At 38.0% G+C, this 21702-nt stretch overlaps 1 protein-coding gene across 1 annotated transcript in view; it reads left to right on the plus strand.

The window, feature by feature from the left end:
* The window catches only part of RWDD4 (RWD domain containing 4), a 35965-nt gene extending 15099 nt beyond the window's left edge, over positions 1-20866 (plus strand). The window contains exons 1-5 of the mRNA XM_063402157.1: positions 16590-17067; positions 17960-18069; positions 18256-18302; positions 18894-19098; positions 19729-20866. Of these exons, the coding sequence (XP_063258227.1) occupies positions 17987-18069; positions 18256-18302; positions 18894-19098; positions 19729-19861 (468 nt within the window). The 5' untranslated portion in view covers positions 16590-17067; positions 17960-17986 and the 3' untranslated portion in view covers positions 19862-20866. Of the gene's footprint in view, positions 17068-17959; positions 18070-18255; positions 18303-18893; positions 19099-19728 lie in introns of the transcript that reaches the window.
* Positions 20867-21702: the final 836 nt, after the last annotated feature.

A 21702-nucleotide genomic window follows, 5' to 3' on the forward strand; every position in this document is an offset into this window, starting at 1 on the left:
CAGGATGTGTTTAATGTGTCATCTTCATCCCTCAGTAGAAGGTAACAGAAGGAAGCTGAAATAGAGGGAAATCAGATTGGTCAAGCAGGACTTCCCTCTCATGAAGCTGTGCTGGCTGGGACTGATGGCTGCATTGTCCTCCAGGTGTTTGTCAATATCTCCCAGATAGTCTTTCCCATGATTTTACCAGGCACTGACATGAGATTGACATGCCTGTAGCTTCCAGGGTCCTCCTTCTTGCCCTTCTTGAAAATCAGAACAATATCACCCAGCTTCCAGTCCACTGGCATCTCTCTGTATTCCCAAAACCACTCAAAAATCAAGAGAAGTTTTGTGATGACATCAGCCAGCTCCTGAGAATTCTCAGATAAATCCTATCAGGCCCCATAGATTTTTAGGGATCCAGCTGAAGCAGCAAATCCTGCATAATTTCAGGGTCAACTGGGAATTGACCATTTTTGAGATGAGCCCTGATCCCCCATCTCAAGGCACTGAAACCGCCTTGGTCCATCATCTGTGTTGAAGACAGAGGCAAAGAATGTGTGGAACACCTCTGCCTGGTCCTGTCCCTGTTTGGGAGGTGGCCATCCTCAAGCTGTAACAGACCAGTGTTACTTTCCACTGCCTACTGCCATTAGTGTATTTGACAAAAACATTTTATTATCCCCCACAGTTCTGGGCTTCACCTCCAACTGAGCTTTGGCTGCACAAATTTTCTCTCTACAGAGGCAAGAAGCCACTCTCTGTTTTCTTCCCATGTCACCTGACCTTGCTTCCACTGGGCATTTTTCACCTTATTTCCAAGAGAAGGTCCCTGTTCAGCCAAACTAGCCTTCTGCCTTGTCTGACTTCCAACATTTGGGAATTGTTGCCCTTGTGCTCTTAGGAGGTGATGTTTAAAAAGTGACCAGCATTGATGGATCGCAGCACCTGCAAAAACATTTTCCCAGGAGATTTCACTTACTAGTCCCCTGAGTAACCTGAAATCTGCTCTTCTCGTGTCCATTTTGTTGCAAGTACTTACAGACTGCAGCCTACGAGGTGAGTGCTGAATTCCTTCTGTTCAGAAGTTGTTCAGTAGAGGAATAAATATGCATTTCTTTCCAATCTGTTAAGGAGATTAATTTATTCTTCATTAATCTGAAGGTGATTCACTGCTTTAATCAATGGAAATCTAATTGCTAAGCACTTACAGGAATAAATACTGAGTCTGAAGAGTTTCCTCCAACATTTTATCGTGCAAATGAATCATATATTTAAATAAGCAGCAGCGCTTTTCTCATTATAGCATGAAGTACAGCATTGCAAGATATTATCTGAAGGAAAATATTCCCTGAGCCTTTATTAATGATGCTGGTTACACTGTCATGTAGTAGGCATATGAGATTTTATCCTGTCTTAGAGATGGTGTGTAGCTTTGCCTGTTGAGAGATACATACTTGTTAAAAAAAGAGGTAATAAGTCTCAAACCCATATCCGTCCATCTGCCAAGCTGTGCAGCAATTTGGTAGGCTAGAGCTGCACCTACCTGAAGTAATAGTGTTCTTTAATCATGTTTTATGATTAGAGCAGCTTCTTAACTTTCCAGTACGTTCTCACAGCTTGTCTTTTAGTCATGTTTGTAACACATTTTTCAGGAATATTTTCAGCAGAGATCTGCACACAGGCAGCAAGCTAAGAGCAAATGGCTGAGCACTTTCCAGAAACTGCATGACATATTTCAAGAGAGTGCTCCACTTGCTCTCGGGGAGGAAGCATCTGCTGAGCTTCTGGAGACAGGTGAGACTAGAACCCCCAAATTAGGAGAAGGGCATTCAGCCAGAATTATCAGCAATATATGATTTCCTAAAAGAGGGGAACAGATTACTTTTGGTAATAAAACAAGTTAGAAGACGTCATCAGTTTTGGCACTCCTCAGAATTTTGTGGTAGCACAAGCAATACTTTAGTGAGAATGTTAACACTGAAATAAATATGTAAAATAGACATTACGTCTCAATAACTGTAAATGCCTTTTCCTGTTCAATGTGCTTTTTAATCCACTTAAACATATGTAACTCTTTTTACAGTCTGCAGGCAACTTTTTAGGATCTACTAGAGGACCAGAAAGCCTGGAGCTTTGCCAAATAAAATAAAACACAGGCTGTGAAATGCTGTTTAACTGCAGAGAATAAAATTACTACTGCAGAGTAGTCTTAATAACACAATAATAATTTATCAGCTAAACCACAGACTTCATGAGCTTCTTACAAACAGTTCTTTTCTGGGTTTTATTTTAAGAACAAAGGAAAATCAGATATTTTCTCAGAGGTTCAAAGTTGTACATCAGAGCTAATGAAGTCACTTAGTACTTCTCTCTTAGCATAGAACTATGAGTGTTGTAAGCAGGTTCACTGAAATGTGCACTGTCTCCAATCCATGATACAGAAGCAGGAGAATTCAGAAATTTCCAGATTAATTAGCCAGCAGAGACCACATGGAGGATTCAGTCCTACATGTCTACAAACATGTCTGTCTGTACTGTATATGACTTGTGTGTAAGCCCCTCACCTCATAAAAACCTTATGTTACTTAAAATAAGTGCAAACATATGAAGCAGCATAAGGGGAGAAGAGCTAATTAAAATAATTCTGGAAGATATTTCTAGGGTATTTTATCCATTGCTTAGAATTCCAATTAAAATTATGTGTCTTGTAAAGAGCTTCTGATATCAGGGTCTTATCTGTACCTGAAAATTGGATGGTTTCCTTTTTTAAAAGGAGAAAAATATTTGTAAGAAAGAGATGTCCTTTGTAAGTTTTACAGTTTCTTTCAGAATGAAAGTTAGGATGTAAAACACATGCCTGCAGCTCAGTTATCAAGGAATCATAAAATGGTTGGAAGGAACCTTTAAGTGTCATCTAGTCCAACTCCCCTGCAATGACATCTTCAACAGAGCCCCATTCAATCTTACCTTGAATGTGGGACTGGACATCTACCACCTCTCTGTTCCTGTATTTCACCACCCTCATCGTTAAAAATCTAAATATTCAGTCTGAATCTATGCTCTTAAAGTTTAAAACCATTACCCCTTGTCCTAGGACAACAGACCCTGCTAAAATATTTGTCCCCATCTTTATTAGAAGCCTCCTCTAGGTAGTGACAGGCCACAATCTGGTCGCCACAGAACTTTCTCTTCTCTAGGCTGAACAACTCCAACCCTTAGTCTTTCTTCATAAGAGATGTGCTCCAGCCCTCTGAGCATTGTTGTGGCTCTCCCCTACACTTGCTCCAACAGGTCCTCTTGTGCTGGGGACCTCAGAGCTGGATGCTCTGGGTTCCAGGTGGAGTCTCATGAGAGCAGAGCAGAGGGGCAGAATCCCCTCCCTTGCCCTGCTGCCCACACTGCTTTGGATGCAGCCCAGGACATGTTTGGCTTTCTGGGCTGCCAGTGCACATTGCCAGGTCGTGTCCAGCCACTCATCCACTGAGTTGTCTTTAAATGTAATGTAATTCCATAAGCAGTTTAATGAACAGGCTATACAGTTGCTTAAGTTGCTCCTCAGCCTGAGCAATATGGTTGTGGTCTGTTGAAGAACATGAATTTACGTGACCATTCTTATCCCAAATGTTGTCATACTCAATTACAGTTTTCTGATGGGAACACTGGGTTTCTTTTTTCCAAAACAACTGTCAGTATTTGATTCAGACCAACAAGCAAGCTTCTGAATGAAAGAAAAACCAACACAGGGATGCAAGGACTAAAGTTTGATTTATTGGTGCCATTTGTGAGAGCAGAAAAGTATGATTCATTCAAAGCCTCTTCTATCAGATTGCTGATGTTTGCAACATTTCCATGCATGTTTATGAGGTGATCAAAATTTAAGTACTGTTTTCTAGAGGAGAGATTACTGATTTTATTTTAACATAAGAATTACCACAAGCTGCCATTATCATAACCAATGTATTTGGGATACTGCCATACAGTCTGCACATTGTTCTTGTAGAAGGATTTAGATTTGTGCCCAAGTATATAAATTATAAAACATGCTTTAAGTTTCAGTTATTTCAGCAGATAAATATGTGGGCATACATGTTTTGTAGGTAAGATATCACAGATTTAAGAGCATAGTTTTCTTTTTCACTGAAACGAAATTCCTTTTAACAAACAATCTCTGGGATATGAGATTTGCCAAATAATTAATATTTTCTGAATCCTGCCCACAAAATGCTTTTTAGAAAGGCCATCAAGCTTTATGCTTTTGCTGTGCTTTAATCCCAGCTAACAACTAAGTATCACATGAATGCTCCATCACTCCACGCATTCCCCATGGTGATGTCTTGGTTTGAAAGACAGATACCTGCTAGGAAGGGGCAGGACCTCCCTAGAGATGGAGAATTCAAATCCCCTCCCTCCAAATTATTCCGATTAAAAAAATTTAAAGGAGCTTTCAGGAAGAGGTATGGGATAGGAATAACAGTTCTTTACTAGTATATATGACAAAACGACAAACAAACAACAACTACAGCATCAATAATAAACAGAACCAAGAACCTTGAAGGCTTTCCTTTACAAAAGCCCAGAGCAGTTTGATCTCGGTGCCCCTGCAGGGCTCCGAGAGGCCGAGCTGGAAGGGAGGAGAGTCCTGGGCTGGTGGATGAGGTGAGGAGCTCTGCGCTGGCAGCTGGAGCAGCAGGGGTGTCCCGGCAGGGCTGGGCAGGGCAGGGCTACAGAGTAGCAGGGGAACCTCAAAGCTCCGAAGGAGCAGCGGCGGTGGGGGGAGGCTGGAGAAAGCGAGCTCAGGATTCCCGGGTACACAGCAGATGATTGTAGATTTCCCAGGACGAGGCAGAGGCAGAGGGCAGCCTGACCGTCCTCCTCGGTGCTGAGAGCAAGAGTGCCTCCCCCTCCCCCAGATCTGTCTTTTTGCCTTTCCCAAAGCTCATCATCTCTCCCCTCTGAGGGACACTCCCAGGGACTCAGAAACAATAGGTGTAGCCTCGTGCTGCCATATCCCTCAAGTACCCCTTTTTGTTCTGACTAAGTAGTCATTAAGGTTTCTTGGAAACTTATGGGAAGAAATTCTGTGAGAAGAAAAAAAACCCAAATCTAACCCCCAACAGGTGAGAAGAATAGTGAAAAAACCCCCAAAACTCGTGGGTTGAGATAAGAACAGTTGATGAATTGAAAAAGAATGAAATATACTACTAATAACAGTAATAATAAACATAATTGTAGTGAAAAGGAGAGAGAGTAATAAACCCCAAGGACAAGAGGTGCAGAGTCCAATGGCTCACCACCAGCCTATCCATGACCAGCCATCAGTGGCCCTTGACCAACTACCCCTGGTTTATGTCCTGAGCATGACATTCCATGGTGTGTAATATCCCTTTGGCCAGTTCAGGTCAGCTCTCCTGGCCATTCTCCCTCACAGCTTCTTGTGCACTTCATCACTGGCAGAGCCTGGGGCACTGAAAGTCCTTGACTTGGGGTAAGCACTGCTTGGCAACAACCAAACATTGGTGTGTTATCAACATCATTCTCATACTGAATTAAAAACACAGCACCACAGCAGCTACCAGGAAACAAATGAACTCCATCCCAGCTGAAGCCAGAACAGCTCAAAGTATCAGTCAAGAACAGAAATCCAAGTGAATGTTCTCATAAAAACAAATAGTGTTTAACTAGTTCTTCATTTTAATGTGTGAGATTGCTGCCTGCGCTGAAATATCCATCTCCTCTGAATTCAAAGGGAGTTCTGTTCTGACAGGAACTTTGCCTCTTCTAATTCTCAGCACAAATGTGTGAAGTTGCAGCTTTAACTCTGATCCCAGTTGTAATCATTGTTCATCCGGTGTATTTATGTGCATTTTAAGAAAAATATAGCAACCTGCAGGTTCTTTCATTTTTGGTCGTTACCTTTAGCAGTAATTGCTGGTCTCTGGAGTGTGCATTATCCACCAGAGGGAGCTGAAAGCAAGAGCAGGTCTGATTTTCATAGGCTCATACAATAATTTTGGTTGGAAAAGACCTTTAAGATCACAGAGTCCAACCATTAACCCAAGTCCATCATTAAGCCCTTATGTCCCTAAGTGTCACAGCTACATGTCTTTTAAATAACTCCAGGGATGGTGAGTCTACCTTTTCCCTGGGCAGCCTGTGCCAATTCTTGGCAGCCCTTTTGGTGAAGAATTTTTTCCCAAAATCCAATCTGCCATCTTCTGGAGCAACTTTCAATACCCAGGAGGTTGCCAGGTGAAAGTCATCTCTTACGCTTCACAGAGCTTTGGATTTGGGCATTTGTCCTCAAGTTAGCTTGAGAGCAGATGGTGACCAGGTAGGAAATAAGTTTGCCTCCTTAAGCTAAGTTATTACCTCTTTTGGGAACCCTCACTTCAGTGTCAAAGCAAGCAAAGCAAAACCTTGTGATGTACAGGTCATCATTCTTTGGTTTTTATGTATGTTCTTGTAACATGAATAAAGACACCAGAATTGTACAAAATAGGAATGACTGAGAATAAACTAGTCATCCCTAAGAAAATTAGGCCAGGTAGAATAAAATAGGGATAGGTTCTCCTAGTCCTTGAAAGGAAATCTCTCAAAATTCTTGACTACAAACTGTATGCCAGTAATGACATGGGCAATGAAGCAGAAACTCCTTGGGGTGTTTATTTTTGCTAAACAGTTGGTAAAGGTGAAAGGGGATTTCTTGTTCTAGTTCGTTAAATCATAAGATCAATTTGTATTTCATCAAAAAATAAATATTCCTTTGACTTACAGTATGGGAGGAGTGCTGGTCCTTGTGGACACATGAGCTTATTTCAACACATTTCCTTCTGCACTTGGAAGAAGTCATCCACAGATAAGTAACCAGATGTTGAGACAGAGATTAACAGCTGAGAGATGGTAAAGAACAGCTTCTTATACCATTTCTGAGTTGTAGCTGACCACACAAACAAAAACAGTCTTTAGAAAGAGGTGGAGTTGATTTCTTTATACCACAAAAGGCAGGAAAACTCACATAGCTAATTATAGCTGAGCAATTAGATACAAAGCTAGTTCCTACTGCCTCTATGCTACTTGCTCAACTCATTTGTAATTTTCAGTGCCTTGGCATCCTTTGACTTCTGCAAAATGGTTAATCTGTTGGTCATGAGACTTGTGACTGACAGGAGACAGAAACTTCCCTAGGCAGTAGTTAAATTTGCTTTCTACACCACCAATTATGGTTTAACAGCTTCTTAGACTTCCTAAGGGATTTTTTTTCAGTTTCAAAATCTCGTCTTGCAAAAATGGTAAGTCTCATCAAATAACCTTAGTTTCAGCTCAGATTTCTGTTCCTTGATAGTATTTTGTCATGTCCTTTAAAGGAAGGTACAAGATCGTTTATATCAAATTGCTGTCTAATGGACTTTGCTTAGTGGCTTCCTCCATTAGAGGTTGCCTTATATACTGGAGGTTTTAATATATTTTTTTTTTAATGTCTAACTTAGGAAGGGCTCATTATCCATTTTTTCAGCATTTCAGAGAGGAGGACTTATTACTGTATTTATTTTGCTTATGAATTTAGTTAATAATAGGATAACTTGTTGGGACTTTTAATAGGTATTTTCCAACATTTCAATGGGAATGAATCTGTCAAATGTAGAAAATAAAAAGAGAAAGGTAAAAATTTAAAAAATATTAGCAGGAGACTCATTAATTTCAAAACCAAAACAAAGCTTAAATTATGCAGTTTACAGTTGTGTCTTTCAGCAGTGGCTGTTGGATAAATTACACATACTTTGTATGTCCACTTAAGGATTTTCTTAATTAAAGAAAATGGAGAGAAAATTCCACAACACCTTTGGAAGACATGGTATGTTATATAATAATTTCTTTCAGAAGTTATCTAGCTATAAAATGACCCTTCACTTCGCTTTTTTAGGGGTTTTCTTATTACTTTTTATGCTCTTCCTAATTATTTCTGACAGCTTTTTACTTCTCTCTCTGCACTTCATTTCTGCTGTCATTTCAATCTCTGTTTCTATTCTCTCTCTTGTTTGGATTTATTTTTTTCTTTTGCTTTGCGTGTGGGTTAAATTTTCACATTCTCTGTTTTCTTATTTGATTTCCCTTCCCCTTAGAATTTTATTGCCTCATACTTCATTCTGAGGTCAGGAAAAGGAAAGGAATACATGCCAGCTACCAACTCAGGGAATGTACTCAGCTCTATAGCTTTTTTTTTTTTTTTATTTCAAGGTTTTGATCTGATGGACGCATGCCAGATGCTTCATGAAATACTTATTTCTTCAGCAGATACTACTATACACAGGAATTGCTCCATACTTACATCAGGAAATTCAGTGAAAGATTGTATTCTATGTGTTTCTAGACTGGTAGAAAATGTTTTTCACCACTGAGAATTCAGGATTAAAAAGTTCCTCTTCATAACTCAACTGAATATCAGCCTTCCAACATTATCTTTTTGAGAAGTCAGGTCTGTTAATAATTTCTTTATACTTACTCCATCATTGCTCCATATAATTGATATATTGTCATTATATAAACCAAATTCAAATTTATAAGGGATTCCAGGGATAAATTTTGTAGGTTTGAGTTCTCTCATCTCTTCAGCAACCTTCTATATCTTCCACTAAAAAACTGCTACTCAAGTACTTCTTCCAGACATAATTTGAAGAGCATTCTTTCCTGGTTTGATACACCAATCTGGCATGCAGCTTTATGTTTGTTGACATTGTCAGACTGAATTTTCTGAGAACTAGATTTGTGCTAATGCAGTGCAGGAGTGTTCTCTCAGTTGGCGTCATATTCCCAGTGTCAGCTGGGGGTTCATTATAAATCTTTACTGTAGTCATGTAACAAATTGATGTTTCCTAAGGGTAGCCACTTCTATAGCATATAATGCTAGGAAAGGATGGTCATAATTACTTATGCAATATGCTTGACAGGACTTGAATGATGAGGACAAGTGTCTGCCACTCACATTAATTTGATTTTTCAAATATCACTGGCAATAATCTATACATCAAAGACAGCAATAATTTGCAAAACTAAATCCGGGAGTTAATTGCTAGGAGTTAAGACAAAGTGTTAGAAAGAAAATGGATGAAAAAGGAAGGAAGCAATAGACCATACATACAAGAGTTTGTAAAGGGAATCATCTAAAGTGTCTGCTGGTCCTTATTCAGTCCTGTTTTTTGTGACTGTAACATCTGAAGTATATAAAACTAGACTTGCAGATGGTGATGACACTCAGAGGACAGCAAATCATAATGAACACTGCATCTAGATTCAGTGCAGGCAGATACAGATGGGACAAAATATTTTGAAAATAACAAAATCAAACCACATTAAAAATCCCAACTACCATACATGACTATCTTTTATAGCATTAAAATGTGCAGTTAACTAGAATATTGAGCAATGTGATAGTTTTTATTCCTGAACTGTCACTGCCAGAGTAGTCCTCCCCTTCCCAGTCATGTCATAGTTGGTATGAAAAGTCCACATCTGGCTGCATCAGAGCATGTGGGGGTTATTCTAAACCTTGCTCATCTGGTTGATTCTGACAGTATAGAGCTGACATTGCCACATAACTCTTGCAGTGGGTTGAGCACATACACATCTGGAAACAGTTCAGTCTTCCTTGTATATGCACTTAAGTCTTCAGGTCTTATTTAGTGTTGTGATACATTACGGCTACAGGTATGGTTTTTTCTTTTTAATTAACTTTTCTTTTGTACAGAAAGAGAAAACAAGCCTGGGTATTCAGTGTTGGCAAAGGAGATATGGGATTAAAGTGATATGTTGGGATTCTGCGGCCGCTGTTCAGGGAGAAGCTGTAACTAATGACTACTTCCCTGTGATCTTTAGCTAATAAATGTTTAGAAACTTTATTCTTGCTTCCTCAGAAAAGGAAGTTGTCCCCGATTTTAAAAAATATTTTGGCAGTGGCCCATGAGGTCTTCAAGAGTATCTTTTCTAAATTCTTCTTGAGTTTTTGAAAACCACACTGGAAACCTGTCGACAACTTTAGGTGTCTTAATTCTTCCCAAAAGTCTGGACTTTTACGCACATTTTTTTCATCCAGGTGTGTTTTTTCTGAAGGCAGGAGATTTCAGCTTTTTCACACATCCATTAAACCTTCCAGATTCTGGTACTTGCATCCTATCACGCCCACCAGTTGCTCCAAGAGCAAATCCTGTATTACTCCATTACTTTCAGAAGTGCCAGCAGGGCTGCCTTCACTTTACCCTGACATAAGTTTGACCCTAAAATATTCTTGATAGAGCATGCTTTCTTTTCAAATAGTCCTAGAAAGTTTAAAACAATTGCTGTTATAAAGTGCCTCCCTCCTGCTATGAATAGCTGGAGGGAGTCACTGCTGTTCCTTACAAAGCAGCAAGTGGAACCTTTCAGTGTTAGCACCTCTGTCTACTCTCACACTCTTCAGGGTTGCTGCAATGACTTTATTTGCACCTGCTTCATTAATCATCTGGGCTATCAGCTCATGGCATTAATCCATGTTGCAGACAGTACTGAGATAATAATGTGGAATGTGAAGAGCACAGGCATATGGCCCAGTTACTTTCAGTTCTCCCTGGAGGTGAGTGGTTTCATTTCTGTTGCCATATCTTAATAAAGGAGAATTGTTTCTTTGGATTTGATTGATTTCTGAAAGGATCATGCAAATGGAAATTTCAAACTATTGCTATTGTCGTTCCATATTCTATTTCAGTAATCTCTTCTACTTTACCATGGTACATTATTTAATTTCCCACCATTTCACATTAACATCTGTAACAAAGTTGCAATGAAAACCACCATGCTATTTGATTAATGAAATTTATACCAAATGAGCTGAATGCTCTGGAATAAATCATGTGAGAAAGGAGATGGGCTTAAGTTGTGAATAGGTGTATTCATGCAAGAATGTACTCATTGTGAGAATACAACAGATATGAACCAAATTTAATGTGGATTTTTGGTGGAATTTTAAGATAATTTAAATTAAGTTCCAAATGTTAGGAATGCTTCTTATCAATGAAATGTATTCTAATCCTAAAAATCTCCACATTCTAGAAACAAGGTATGCTTTTCAGTGCTGACTTCAAGCTTCTGTTTCTATCTCAATAGTTTACCAGTAAAATGAATACTGATATCAAAGATCTATAATTGAATTTACATTTAGATCTTCTAATAAATAATAAGAGATTAATTTGTGTATTTGGTGGCACTACAGTCATAAAACCATGGCATGTTTTAAAAAATGCCCTGTGTGTCTTGGCTCAGAAAAGCTTACCTGGAAACATTCCTTCTGAACACAGCTTTTGTTGTAAGACAGTTGAAGACAGAAAGTTTTGCTGATTTCTACTTTCTCTATAAGCCAAATTACATCAGGCTTTACACATAGTGGTCAGCACCCTGTATTTCACTTAGAAAGTGAAATGTTCACCACTGCAAACATTGGTGTACCTGGCTTTTATGTACTTACCAAAAAGGTGTACAGCAAAATTCAGGTAGACTCTTAAGCAAACTCCCAAGGTAGTCCCAGTAGAACAACTACAGACACATGTTAAATGCAGAATATCCTATTCCTGTGCTACAAATGCTGGTTTTTTCAGTTTAACCTCAAATTTGTACGTGTTTCTCCTGAACTTCTTCGTTTATCTTTTTGTGATGGAGAGATTACCTTCAAATGGAACTTGGTTGAAAAGATCAATAACCAGGCAAAAAGCACAAATGGAATTTGAGAAATTGTGACTACACCAAATTGTTCCAGGCAAGTTCAAGATACATCAGTATTTGATGTTCAAACATTGCCTTCCTTTCAGATAAGGACAGGTAGCTGACAAGACCACATGAAAAGCATGATATTGCCTTTGAAAACATGACGGAAACCTTTAAAGAGTGGTTTTGCTAAAAAGGACACACAAGAGGTACTACTTTCTGCAATTTCTGCCTAAATTGCCTTGCCTGTTTACACACTGCAATGGGATTCAGAACTTACGTAGATTAACACAATGCTGAGCATTGCTGAAATCATCTCCTTTAAAAGCAAGTTGAACATAAAGCATTAGCCAAAGGACTCATCCTTGCAGCACCCTGATGTGGTGACTTTTTTAGGCCATGTCTTAGCCAAATTATAGCAAAAAAAAAGGATTTTTTTCTTAATTAGGAAAGCTCAGAACTCCAAAAGTGAACTCCTGATGCCCACTGTTTTCAGTGAGGCCAGGATTTCAGCCCTGTGTTGCAAATGGATACATATACATCTGTGCTGGGGAGTTGGAAATCACTGTCATGGAATTGGTGAGAAGATCCATAAACCAAACTTCAAACTTTAAAACACAATGGTGCCAACTCTGTAGGCAGAATAATTACTAGTCATAAATTATGAATGTTTTTGGGTTTTGTTTTTTTTTTTGTCTCAGAGATGTATGCAGGAATCTCACTGCTGGAGTGGTTACAGTGTCAAACACAGGGAAATCAGAACGCCATGCTGTTAAAATGGAAAAGGTAGAAAGCTTTGAAATTGTGCTGATGAGAGATACAAAACTTTTTGTCTTTGCAAACAAGGGATTTGCCTCTCTTCCAGGTTCTCTAACATTTTTCTCTCTCATTTTTCAGGTGCTAAACACAAATTTAGAAAGTAAGTTTAACAGATGTGCACATTTATGGAAATTTTTTTGTACATTTCTATAGAACTTAACTAAACAATACATGTCTTTAGATAATTAATTGCACAAAGCAGGCAAGGCATTTTAAAAACATGTTTTTAGTAGACTCCATTAACTTATGACCTTTTGAAAAAGTATGTGAAGAAACAATCAGGTCATTCCTTGCCAAAGTAAAGAGTACAGGATTCTTGAGGGAGGGCTACTGCTTGGCCTCTCTGAGAATAGGTAGAAGTTTGTCTCTGGCTGCAGCATCCACCAAGTTTTATATATAGAACAAACCATATATTCACTCTCCATACAAGTAACTGCTAAATACTTTTCATTAGAATGATTGTTGAGTTAACCATCTTAATTTTATTTTTTTGAGTCACAACAGTTATTAGCATAAAGAGTTAAAAAATCCATCAGATACTCATGGAAGTTTCTAAACAAAGGTTAAATCTGAAAATACTAATTCTGTATGGTGTACATTTGTGAAACTGAGTAGAAACTTTAAGTCTGGTTAAGGTCAGCTTTACTTCTTAGTTTCAAAGCTACTGTGGGATCTGAAACAGGAGCTAAGGCCCCATTTTCCAGAAATAGAGGGAGACAAAGGAAATCGCTTTCTGGAAATAAAACCCTCTAATAGTAATAAAGACCTCATTGGAGCAGAAAGATGCAACTCATTCTTCCCTGTGCCTGTTGGACTGAGTTGGTTTTCCCTAGTGTTTGTGAGGTCTGTGAGAAATGTTTGGATAAGATCTTTTGGTGCTGTTCCCAGAACATGGTTCATGTGATATCAAAGAATCCTGATGTTTTGCCAGGGACCTTTTTGTCAGCAGGAATTTAGAGGCTGGGCCTGCAAAGAGTTGGCTGAGCTGCAATACAAAGAAAACTCCTGAGCAACCTATTCTGGCAGGCCATCTTCAGTCAAAGGCCACCAGGGAGCTGTGCCAGCAGGTCCCACCCAAAAGGAAAATGAGCAAAAGAGAGACAAGTGACAGTTTTAACTTCTGCAACACTGCGGAGCTGAAGCTGAAACATCAGTTGTCCAGGCTACAGATTTACACTGAAATATGAATTACTCAGATAACTAAATGAGGTCATTTTAACCTTTCCTAAAGCCAGACTGTCCTTGTCTTGAAGCTGGGACATCAAAGAGATGAAGACCAGACTGATGTGCAATTATTATATTCCTTCAACTGCAAGAATTAGTGACTCAAGCTGCCTGAGAAGTGAAAAAGAGGGATTTTAACTGACCTCACTTAAATACTATTTCAGCAGCATTTAGATATGGGTTTAAATTGGTAGTTTCCAATCTTTTTTTTCCATCATCCATAAGTTTTCTTCACTGAAAAGGCAGTCCTGGATTAATGGGAGGTAAACATACTGACAAATTTCTTCACTACTTCCATTCACCTCATGAAGTTCTGGAATTACAGACAGCATGTTTTGACTTAATCTCCCACTGCAGTGCACAGTACTTACTTTGGGTGCATTTTGCCACCACGTGCTTACAATATACAAAAGATGAGAAGGAAGCAGGTTTTGCAGAAGCCTTATATTTGTAGTGACGACCTATTAGGTAAATTTGCACCCTTCCTGCTTAGTGAAGATGAAAAGGTGTAAAACAATATCCTAATGGATCAAGTTTATACAGTTTCTCTCAGCTCACAAAATATTGTGCTTACCGATGAATATATTAGGTAACAACTGTTAGAAATCTGAGAAGCTATTTTGTCCAACTTTGTCTTCCATTTTTAATTATTATTATGCCACTAATTTCTGTATTGATTTCACTCCTTAGTTCTGGTATCAGGAAGAATAGGTGAGTGTTCTGGGGTCATAGCCATAATTAAGGCCACTTTTTAATTGCTTAATTTAATGTGCTTGGCTTTACTGTGAGCATTTTATCTGACCTGCTGTAGGTATTCTCAGCCCTGTGTTCATTTGACATGATTCACTTTGGTTTTTCTCAGCCATCACTGCATCTGGTCAACAAACAGATCAGCTGAAGAAGTTATTACAAGTGCATGTGTATACATAGACAAAATATTTTATACATCCCTTATGCCTAGAGGTATATTTAGTATTAAGGTTCACTGACCACCACCAATGCCACTTAAATGTAAGTAAATGTGCTAAGATTGAGAAAAAGGTACATATTTTTAATTACATATAAATGAGATAGAAAAGTGCAGACAAATCTGTAGAAAAGTTTTTGAGCTTGTGACTGACTTGCCACATGGTCTGCTCTCCTTAGATCAGTGGGTTTATGCCATGTACACCATGTCTCTGAGTTCAGTGTGCAAGCCTCTGCCTTCTTGAAACCAGCCCATCTATCTTCTTTCTAACATTACTATCTTGACTTACAATGGCCCCTATGTGGTGCTTTCCTGATACACTGGAGAAAATCAATTGTATCATACACAGAAACAAAAATACAAATACAATTGATTTTTTATCCAACAAAATGTTTGATACAAAATCAGTTCTATCAAACATAGAAATTGGAATGCAAAGTATTACTTTTTCTAAATTTAAATACACTTTGCATCTTAAAAAGTGACTGCTATATTATGAAAAAGTTTGAGTGGTAATTGCATGACACTACCCAGAAATCATTAGCACAGTAAAGATTACATACTATCTTATCTAAATAAGTAGCTAAAAATTCATATTCTCAATTTGCTGGTTCCCTCCGCCAAACATTAACACCTACCAAATAAAATATTGTGAAATGTTATTCCAGTGTTTCTTGAAAAGGTTGAAACTAAAACAAAGTATCCAGGATTGCTGCTTAAGATACCTGAACATCAGATTTTCTATGACTATGGAAAACATAATTGTTTTGTTATTAAAAAACAAAAAAGTTCTCTCAGAGAGAGAACTTCTAAGGGAAAAGGTTGGAAGAAAACGAAATAACAAATTAATTTTTTCTGGAGCTTTACCTGGGCCTCCAAGGATATGTCACTGTCTTCCTACAGCTCAAGAACTCCTGATCCAGTCCATTTCCCTTGCCCAAGAACAGGTTCAATTACAATAAGCCAATGTCAACATAATTGTCTAGCCTGCCTTGTAGCATCTTCGTCACCAGAGTTCTTTACTTTCCAAAGTAATATATTCCAGTGTTTCACTGTCACTATGGTTGAACAAACAGCTCACGTTTTTGTTTTGTTTTCTCCCTAGTGTCTTATTTAAACTTCCAGTGCTCCATCTAAGGGACATTAATTATTGTCCTTTTCACTTAGACAGATTGTCCCTTTCCTCTTGAAAGCAAACTTTCACTTTACTGAGGATTCCTGACCTCAGTCCTCTCATTTCTAGGCTCTGTTCTATCATTAGAAGTCATTGTCTTCTATATCTTTATCTTGTTTGTTTGAGCTCCCTCCACCTTTAAGTGTGATTTCCAAATCTAAATAGCATGTAATTACTCAACGTCTGAAAACAGAATTCCTATTTATTCATCTCACAAGGCTTGGTGGGTTGTTGCAGCTTTTTTTTTTTTTTTTTTTTTTTTTTTTTTTTTTTTTTTTTTTTTTTTTTTTTGCTATGGCACAGAATCAGCAACGTGTTGATCTTAATCTCTTCACCTCCTAGGGGGTTTTATTATTGATTATTGTACTATATTAAATAATCATTGAAGTGCTGTTCCTTAACACTAGTATCAAAATAATATTAGATATGTTTATCTGACAGACATTTTAAATTACTACTTTTTCTAAATTTAAGTTTGAAAATTACTGAAGAATGAGCCAGACTTGTACTGCTTGACAATTACATATGACACCAGAAGTGGATTTCAAGTCATGATGGAAAATGGGTAAACTCCTGAATATGTTCCTCTTTTTTCTTACATGAATGGTACACTCCAGAACCATCAAATTCTTCTACCATGTCACTCGGTCAAAAAGGAAAAATGAGGAAGCTGGCTAATGCTGGTAAGGTAACTTCACGAAATGCAAAGAATAAGTTAATAGATTCTGTGCTTCTGCTGATAAGTCAAGGATTTATAATGTTTGTAAAAATTACTTCAACTTATCTTTTTAAAAAAAATTACTCCCATGTAATTTTTGTCCACTCATTTGCATCCTTTCACTGTGATAAAACCATGGTCAGTCATCTTGCCAGGTTTTTGCTACTTTAAATAATGACACAAATATTTCTACTTATATGTTCTCATCTTCTGTATCGAAAATGAGCAGGAATGTTGGGCTCTCATCAACAAGGAGTTGCATGATTTATTTGAAATTAGGCTTTGTTTTATGTCATCTTTAGTAAGCAGTGCACGGGACTCTGGTTTTAGGTATGACTATTTGTGAATGACTCCCTCTTTTCCCAGCTGAAGTAGATGATGACCATTCCACTCTGGACTAAAAATCCGAACACTGTGACACAAACAACACAAGGAGGCCCTGGACTGAAGAAGGTACAAGCATCAAACAAAATAAAGAGCTTTAGTGAAATTTAATGATACATGCAGCCAGGCATCTTCAACTACCCAGTGAGATCTCAGTAGGAGGTGACATGATTCCAGTGGCTATACTTATATCACAATAAGACTTAGAAGAATTTTAGTATTTTTAATGCATGAACAGTAGCAAGGAGAGACAGCTGAGAGAAGTAATGCATGCCATTTATTTAGAGCTACTGGAAGACCAGTCAACTGTCTCATGATCTTGCCAAGCCTAACAGCTCACATGGTGATCTCTGATGAATTTTGTTTAAACAGAGAACTTCATGAAATGATACACTGAAATAAAACTATGAAAAAACTATTATATAGTCTATTTTAATGGAGTTGCCTATATCAGCACCACCTTCAACTGAAACTCATAATATTCCATTAAATACCTGCCTACATCATTCAAAAGGCTGGCAGAAATAGCAATACCACAGTTACCGACTCAGATACATCCCATGGAGTGACCCATGATGCCTAATGGATTCTGTCAGCCATGTTTTAGAACCTTAAGTTAGATGACTTCAAGTAGGATACCTTAGTTAGGATGCAGCCAAGCCTTCAGTAGTAACTTGGCCATTTTGCTGAAAACACAAGCAGTATCGTACAGGAATGAACTTACCTCTCATTACTCAGTATTTGCATGCCTGGCTTTAGTTCAGGAGCGTCAGCCAGTGTGTCTTCTTATTTTTGCTATTCAAGGCAAAAAACCTCCACTTTCAAGAGCATTATGCATTCATGGCTTTTGATTTTTTTTAATAGAGCCAGTCCTTGAACAGAGACAGAAGCTGCTAGGTGCAGGTTCCATATTTTGCCAAGGCCATGATTTAAAATTTCACTGCAATCTTACCTGTTACAGGCTTTTGAATAGAAGATAAAGCACCTGATGAAGAGCATGTCTGCACACCACCTTTGGAGGAAGAGGCAGAGTGAAAAGGCACAAGTTCTTAGAAAACAGTATCAGTTAAGGTAAGTGGGAAAGTAAAAGGTGTTTGAAAGCACAGTCAGCCTAAGGAACTTGGTTTGAGTTATAAAAAATTGAAGAATGACATTTTTATATTCATCAGGTAATTCCATTTAAAATCTGTGCCTTATTTAGTAAAAAGGAAAACTCGAAATGTATTTGGGGCACATTTTATGTATCTTTATTTGCAGATTTTCTTTGGCCGTAAAGCTCAAGGAGGAGCCTTACCAAGTGGCAGGTATACTAACATGACCTTAACTCGCTAACAACTTTTTCCTACTGAGCTTTTTGACTAAACTTCTGTCTCAAAGTTGTATTTCAAAAATAGGAGGAGATTTTTTTTAAAATCCTTCATCCAGCAACAGAATTGATGCAGAAATGTTTCTGGGTACTCTCAGGACATTTCTCTTCTGAGGAATCTGCAAGATTTGAATCATTATGAGTAGGTTTTAAATTTCTTTTCTGTTTAACTTAATTCTAAATTTTAGCAGCCTTTTACAGTTGGCAGTTACTGAAGCTGCAGTTCAGCTACTCTGGTACACTTCACAAAGTCAAGCCTTTTAAATCTGTGATGCTTTCTTCTCTGCTACTGCACCTCATACCAGCAAGTACAGATGAAAAGTCATTAAATACAAGACAGGGGGTTGTAAGCAAAAAAAAAAATTAATTAATATGAGACTCATCTTTGATCTGCTTCACCCAAACCATTTATTTTCTCTGTGGCAACAGCCACAAGCGTGTGACAAAACATTTGGGATTTTTCTAAAGAAAAGTTTACATATTTAAAATGTCACTTTTCAAGAAATCATCATATTTTATTCTTAAGCAGGTTTCAAAAGCGCAGAGCATGTTTACAGGAAAACAAATCTTGCAGCTGTAAAGCTTCATCAGACAATGATTAAATACCCCCCCCACAGAGAGCACGGCCAAAAGTTGCACAGGGTAAGAGTGGACACACCTCTGTTAACTTACCTGGTCTGGCAGCTTTGGAAAGGAGCAAGTCCATCTTCTGAAGTGGAGTCTGGACTACTCTGGTATGATAATCACTACATCTATCACATGTTCTTTACATAAAACAATCCAGAAGAACCTTTACAGTTTACTACAAATACTTGGTTAAAAACTGTTACTACAAATATTAGATTGTTTAAATTCCCCTCTTTAATTAAGAGGGGAAAGACTCAAAATTATTCTTACCTTCTATTGCTACATAAAATGTAATCATACTGTAGATGAATTTGCCATGCTGGTGCATACTATCATTAGATTGCAGATTACTGGACTGAAAATCATAGCCAAAGTATATATTTTTATTTAGAAAATCTCAATTGTCTGTTTCCATATCAATTCATGTATTATTCAACATTTCCAAGTTTTATGAAATTAATACAAATACTTCTTCACCAGTGCAGAAATTCTGATGATCTGATACTCAGAAATACAAAATCATTTATCATATTTTAAAGCCCTCCCCAAAGCCATATATTAGTGACATTATCTCCTATGTCCCAGCTCGACTGGTTAACTTGTACAACTTACTGTGTTCAACTGGCAGTTGTTTGTTATCTAACTATTACACCCTTGGGAAAAAATATATTTAGTTTTTTTCTTATATACTTTACTATCTATCTGTATTTGAGTATGTTCTTGTTATCTGTTCACAGGAAAAAAGCTTGGGATCCATTTGAACATGAGGATACAATTTATCCAGTTTATGAAGAAGTACGTTATATTATGACCATCAAACTCCAGCTGCTGGAGGAAAAGGCAAAAGCAATCTTACTTAGAGGCATATAAAACTGATTATACTGGCACTACTTCTTTCTCATCTTTCTCCAGTAATAGATGGCATGTTACCATTAAACATTCTCAGTGCAAAATTTCTGCATAGGCAATAATGTAGGAATGCAGTGGGCTGCAACTCTACTACATTTTTAATGCAAGTAGTACATATCTAGTACATCTCTAATTTTGATATTATCTTGGTTTTATTTGAGAAACGATGGGGTTTTTTTCTTTTAAACAGAATATTGAGGATTTGAACTTTGCTATCTGATGAGGTCAAAAAGAGCCTTGGAATAATTCTGTCTGCCCAGCAGCAGCTGACAGGCTAGGGATTATGCAAACCACTGCCTCTGCCCTGCTTTGTCCCTGCACTGCAGGGCAGGATCCATGATCCTGGTTACCAATCCCTCCCTCTGTCAGCCACCAGGCTATCCAGGCTATTTTAATGGATCCAATAAAGCATTCCTCAGACAATTAACGGCATTCCTCAAGGCCAGAAAAATACATAATCCAGAGAGGATAGGGTCAAAGATAGTCACAGAACAAGAAAAGGGAACTAAGTAAATAGCAGTACCAGGTAATTTTTATGTGAATAGAAATTTGGGGGACTTGCACTGTTGTTCACCACAGGTTCTGTTGTTTACTCTAGACTTCTAATGTCATTCCCACCACTGATACCCTATGCATTGTTAACCTTAAACAACAAGAAAGCAGTATCTACAGACAAGTCTGAGATTCTGCTTCTGTAGCACAACTGAAACACCTGTGGGCAAATGAATTCACAACCTCCATCTCATTAAAAATAAACAAGAGAAAACCAACCGAAACTAATCAAAAAAATGCACACAAAACCCCTAAACCAACAACAACAAACTGACAACACACAAAAAACCCCAAAACCTCAAGAGCAACTAAGCATACAAAAAAACCAAACAAAAACCCAAACAAACAAACACCACCACCACCCCCTCCCCCACCAAAAACAAACAAAAAACCAAACCACAAAAACAACCCAAAGCCAAAAAAATCCCAACTCAATACTGTTCCTCCACTGCCAGCAAATGCAACTACTGGGACAACCTCATGTTGACCCTATCTGGGCTCTTGTCTCCCAGTTCCTTATTCTTCCTGTATTCCTTACTTGAAGGTTACAGTTGCAAGTAAATTGCAGTCTTTCCCCCAGAAGTATGAAACAAGTTTACACACCTAAAACTTGTCAGATTTTTATTCATACTGCATATGCATCCAATTTGCCTACCACAAAAATCTCAGCCTCACTGATACCACAGGGGGACAAAACGAAGTTTGGGGTGGCATCCACAAACCTTCCATTTCCTAGCCTGACTGGTGACCTGAATAAAACTTTTCAGTATTAGGTTTTTCCAAGATGTAATTTATACTATGGCTGTCAGGAGTTAAGATAGTAGTTGCCATGGAGCTTTAATCTTTTTTTAGGCTTTAGTCAAAGGAAGCTGGAAATCAGTATGCTGGGTAGAACCCTGCTCAATAGAATTTTATTCAAATTGAGGCAGGATTTAATCCTAATTTTTCTGCTTAGCATTAGTATCAAAGGTTCTAGAATTCATTCTTTTTCTTCTCATTCTCAGGAGATGAACGTTTCCTTTCCAGATTCTTATATTACACTACATTCAACCTAAAAAGTACCCAAGTTGCTTCCCCTCCATTCCTTCTACTATAAACTGTAACTTTCTTCTAATCTTAATGTGCACAGCTAATCACTGTAGTGAAATTCATTCACCAGTTCTTCCATTTTCAGTGAAGGCATTCTGTAGGTATATGAAAGCAAAGCTTTAGGGAGGATTTTTTTTCTATGCACACACTAATCTCTATAC

The sequence above is a fragment of the Prinia subflava genome, chromosome 7 (assembly GCF_021018805.1).
Source record: "Prinia subflava isolate CZ2003 ecotype Zambia chromosome 7, Cam_Psub_1.2, whole genome shotgun sequence".
NCBI lineage: Eukaryota > Metazoa > Chordata > Aves > Passeriformes > Cisticolidae > Prinia > Prinia subflava.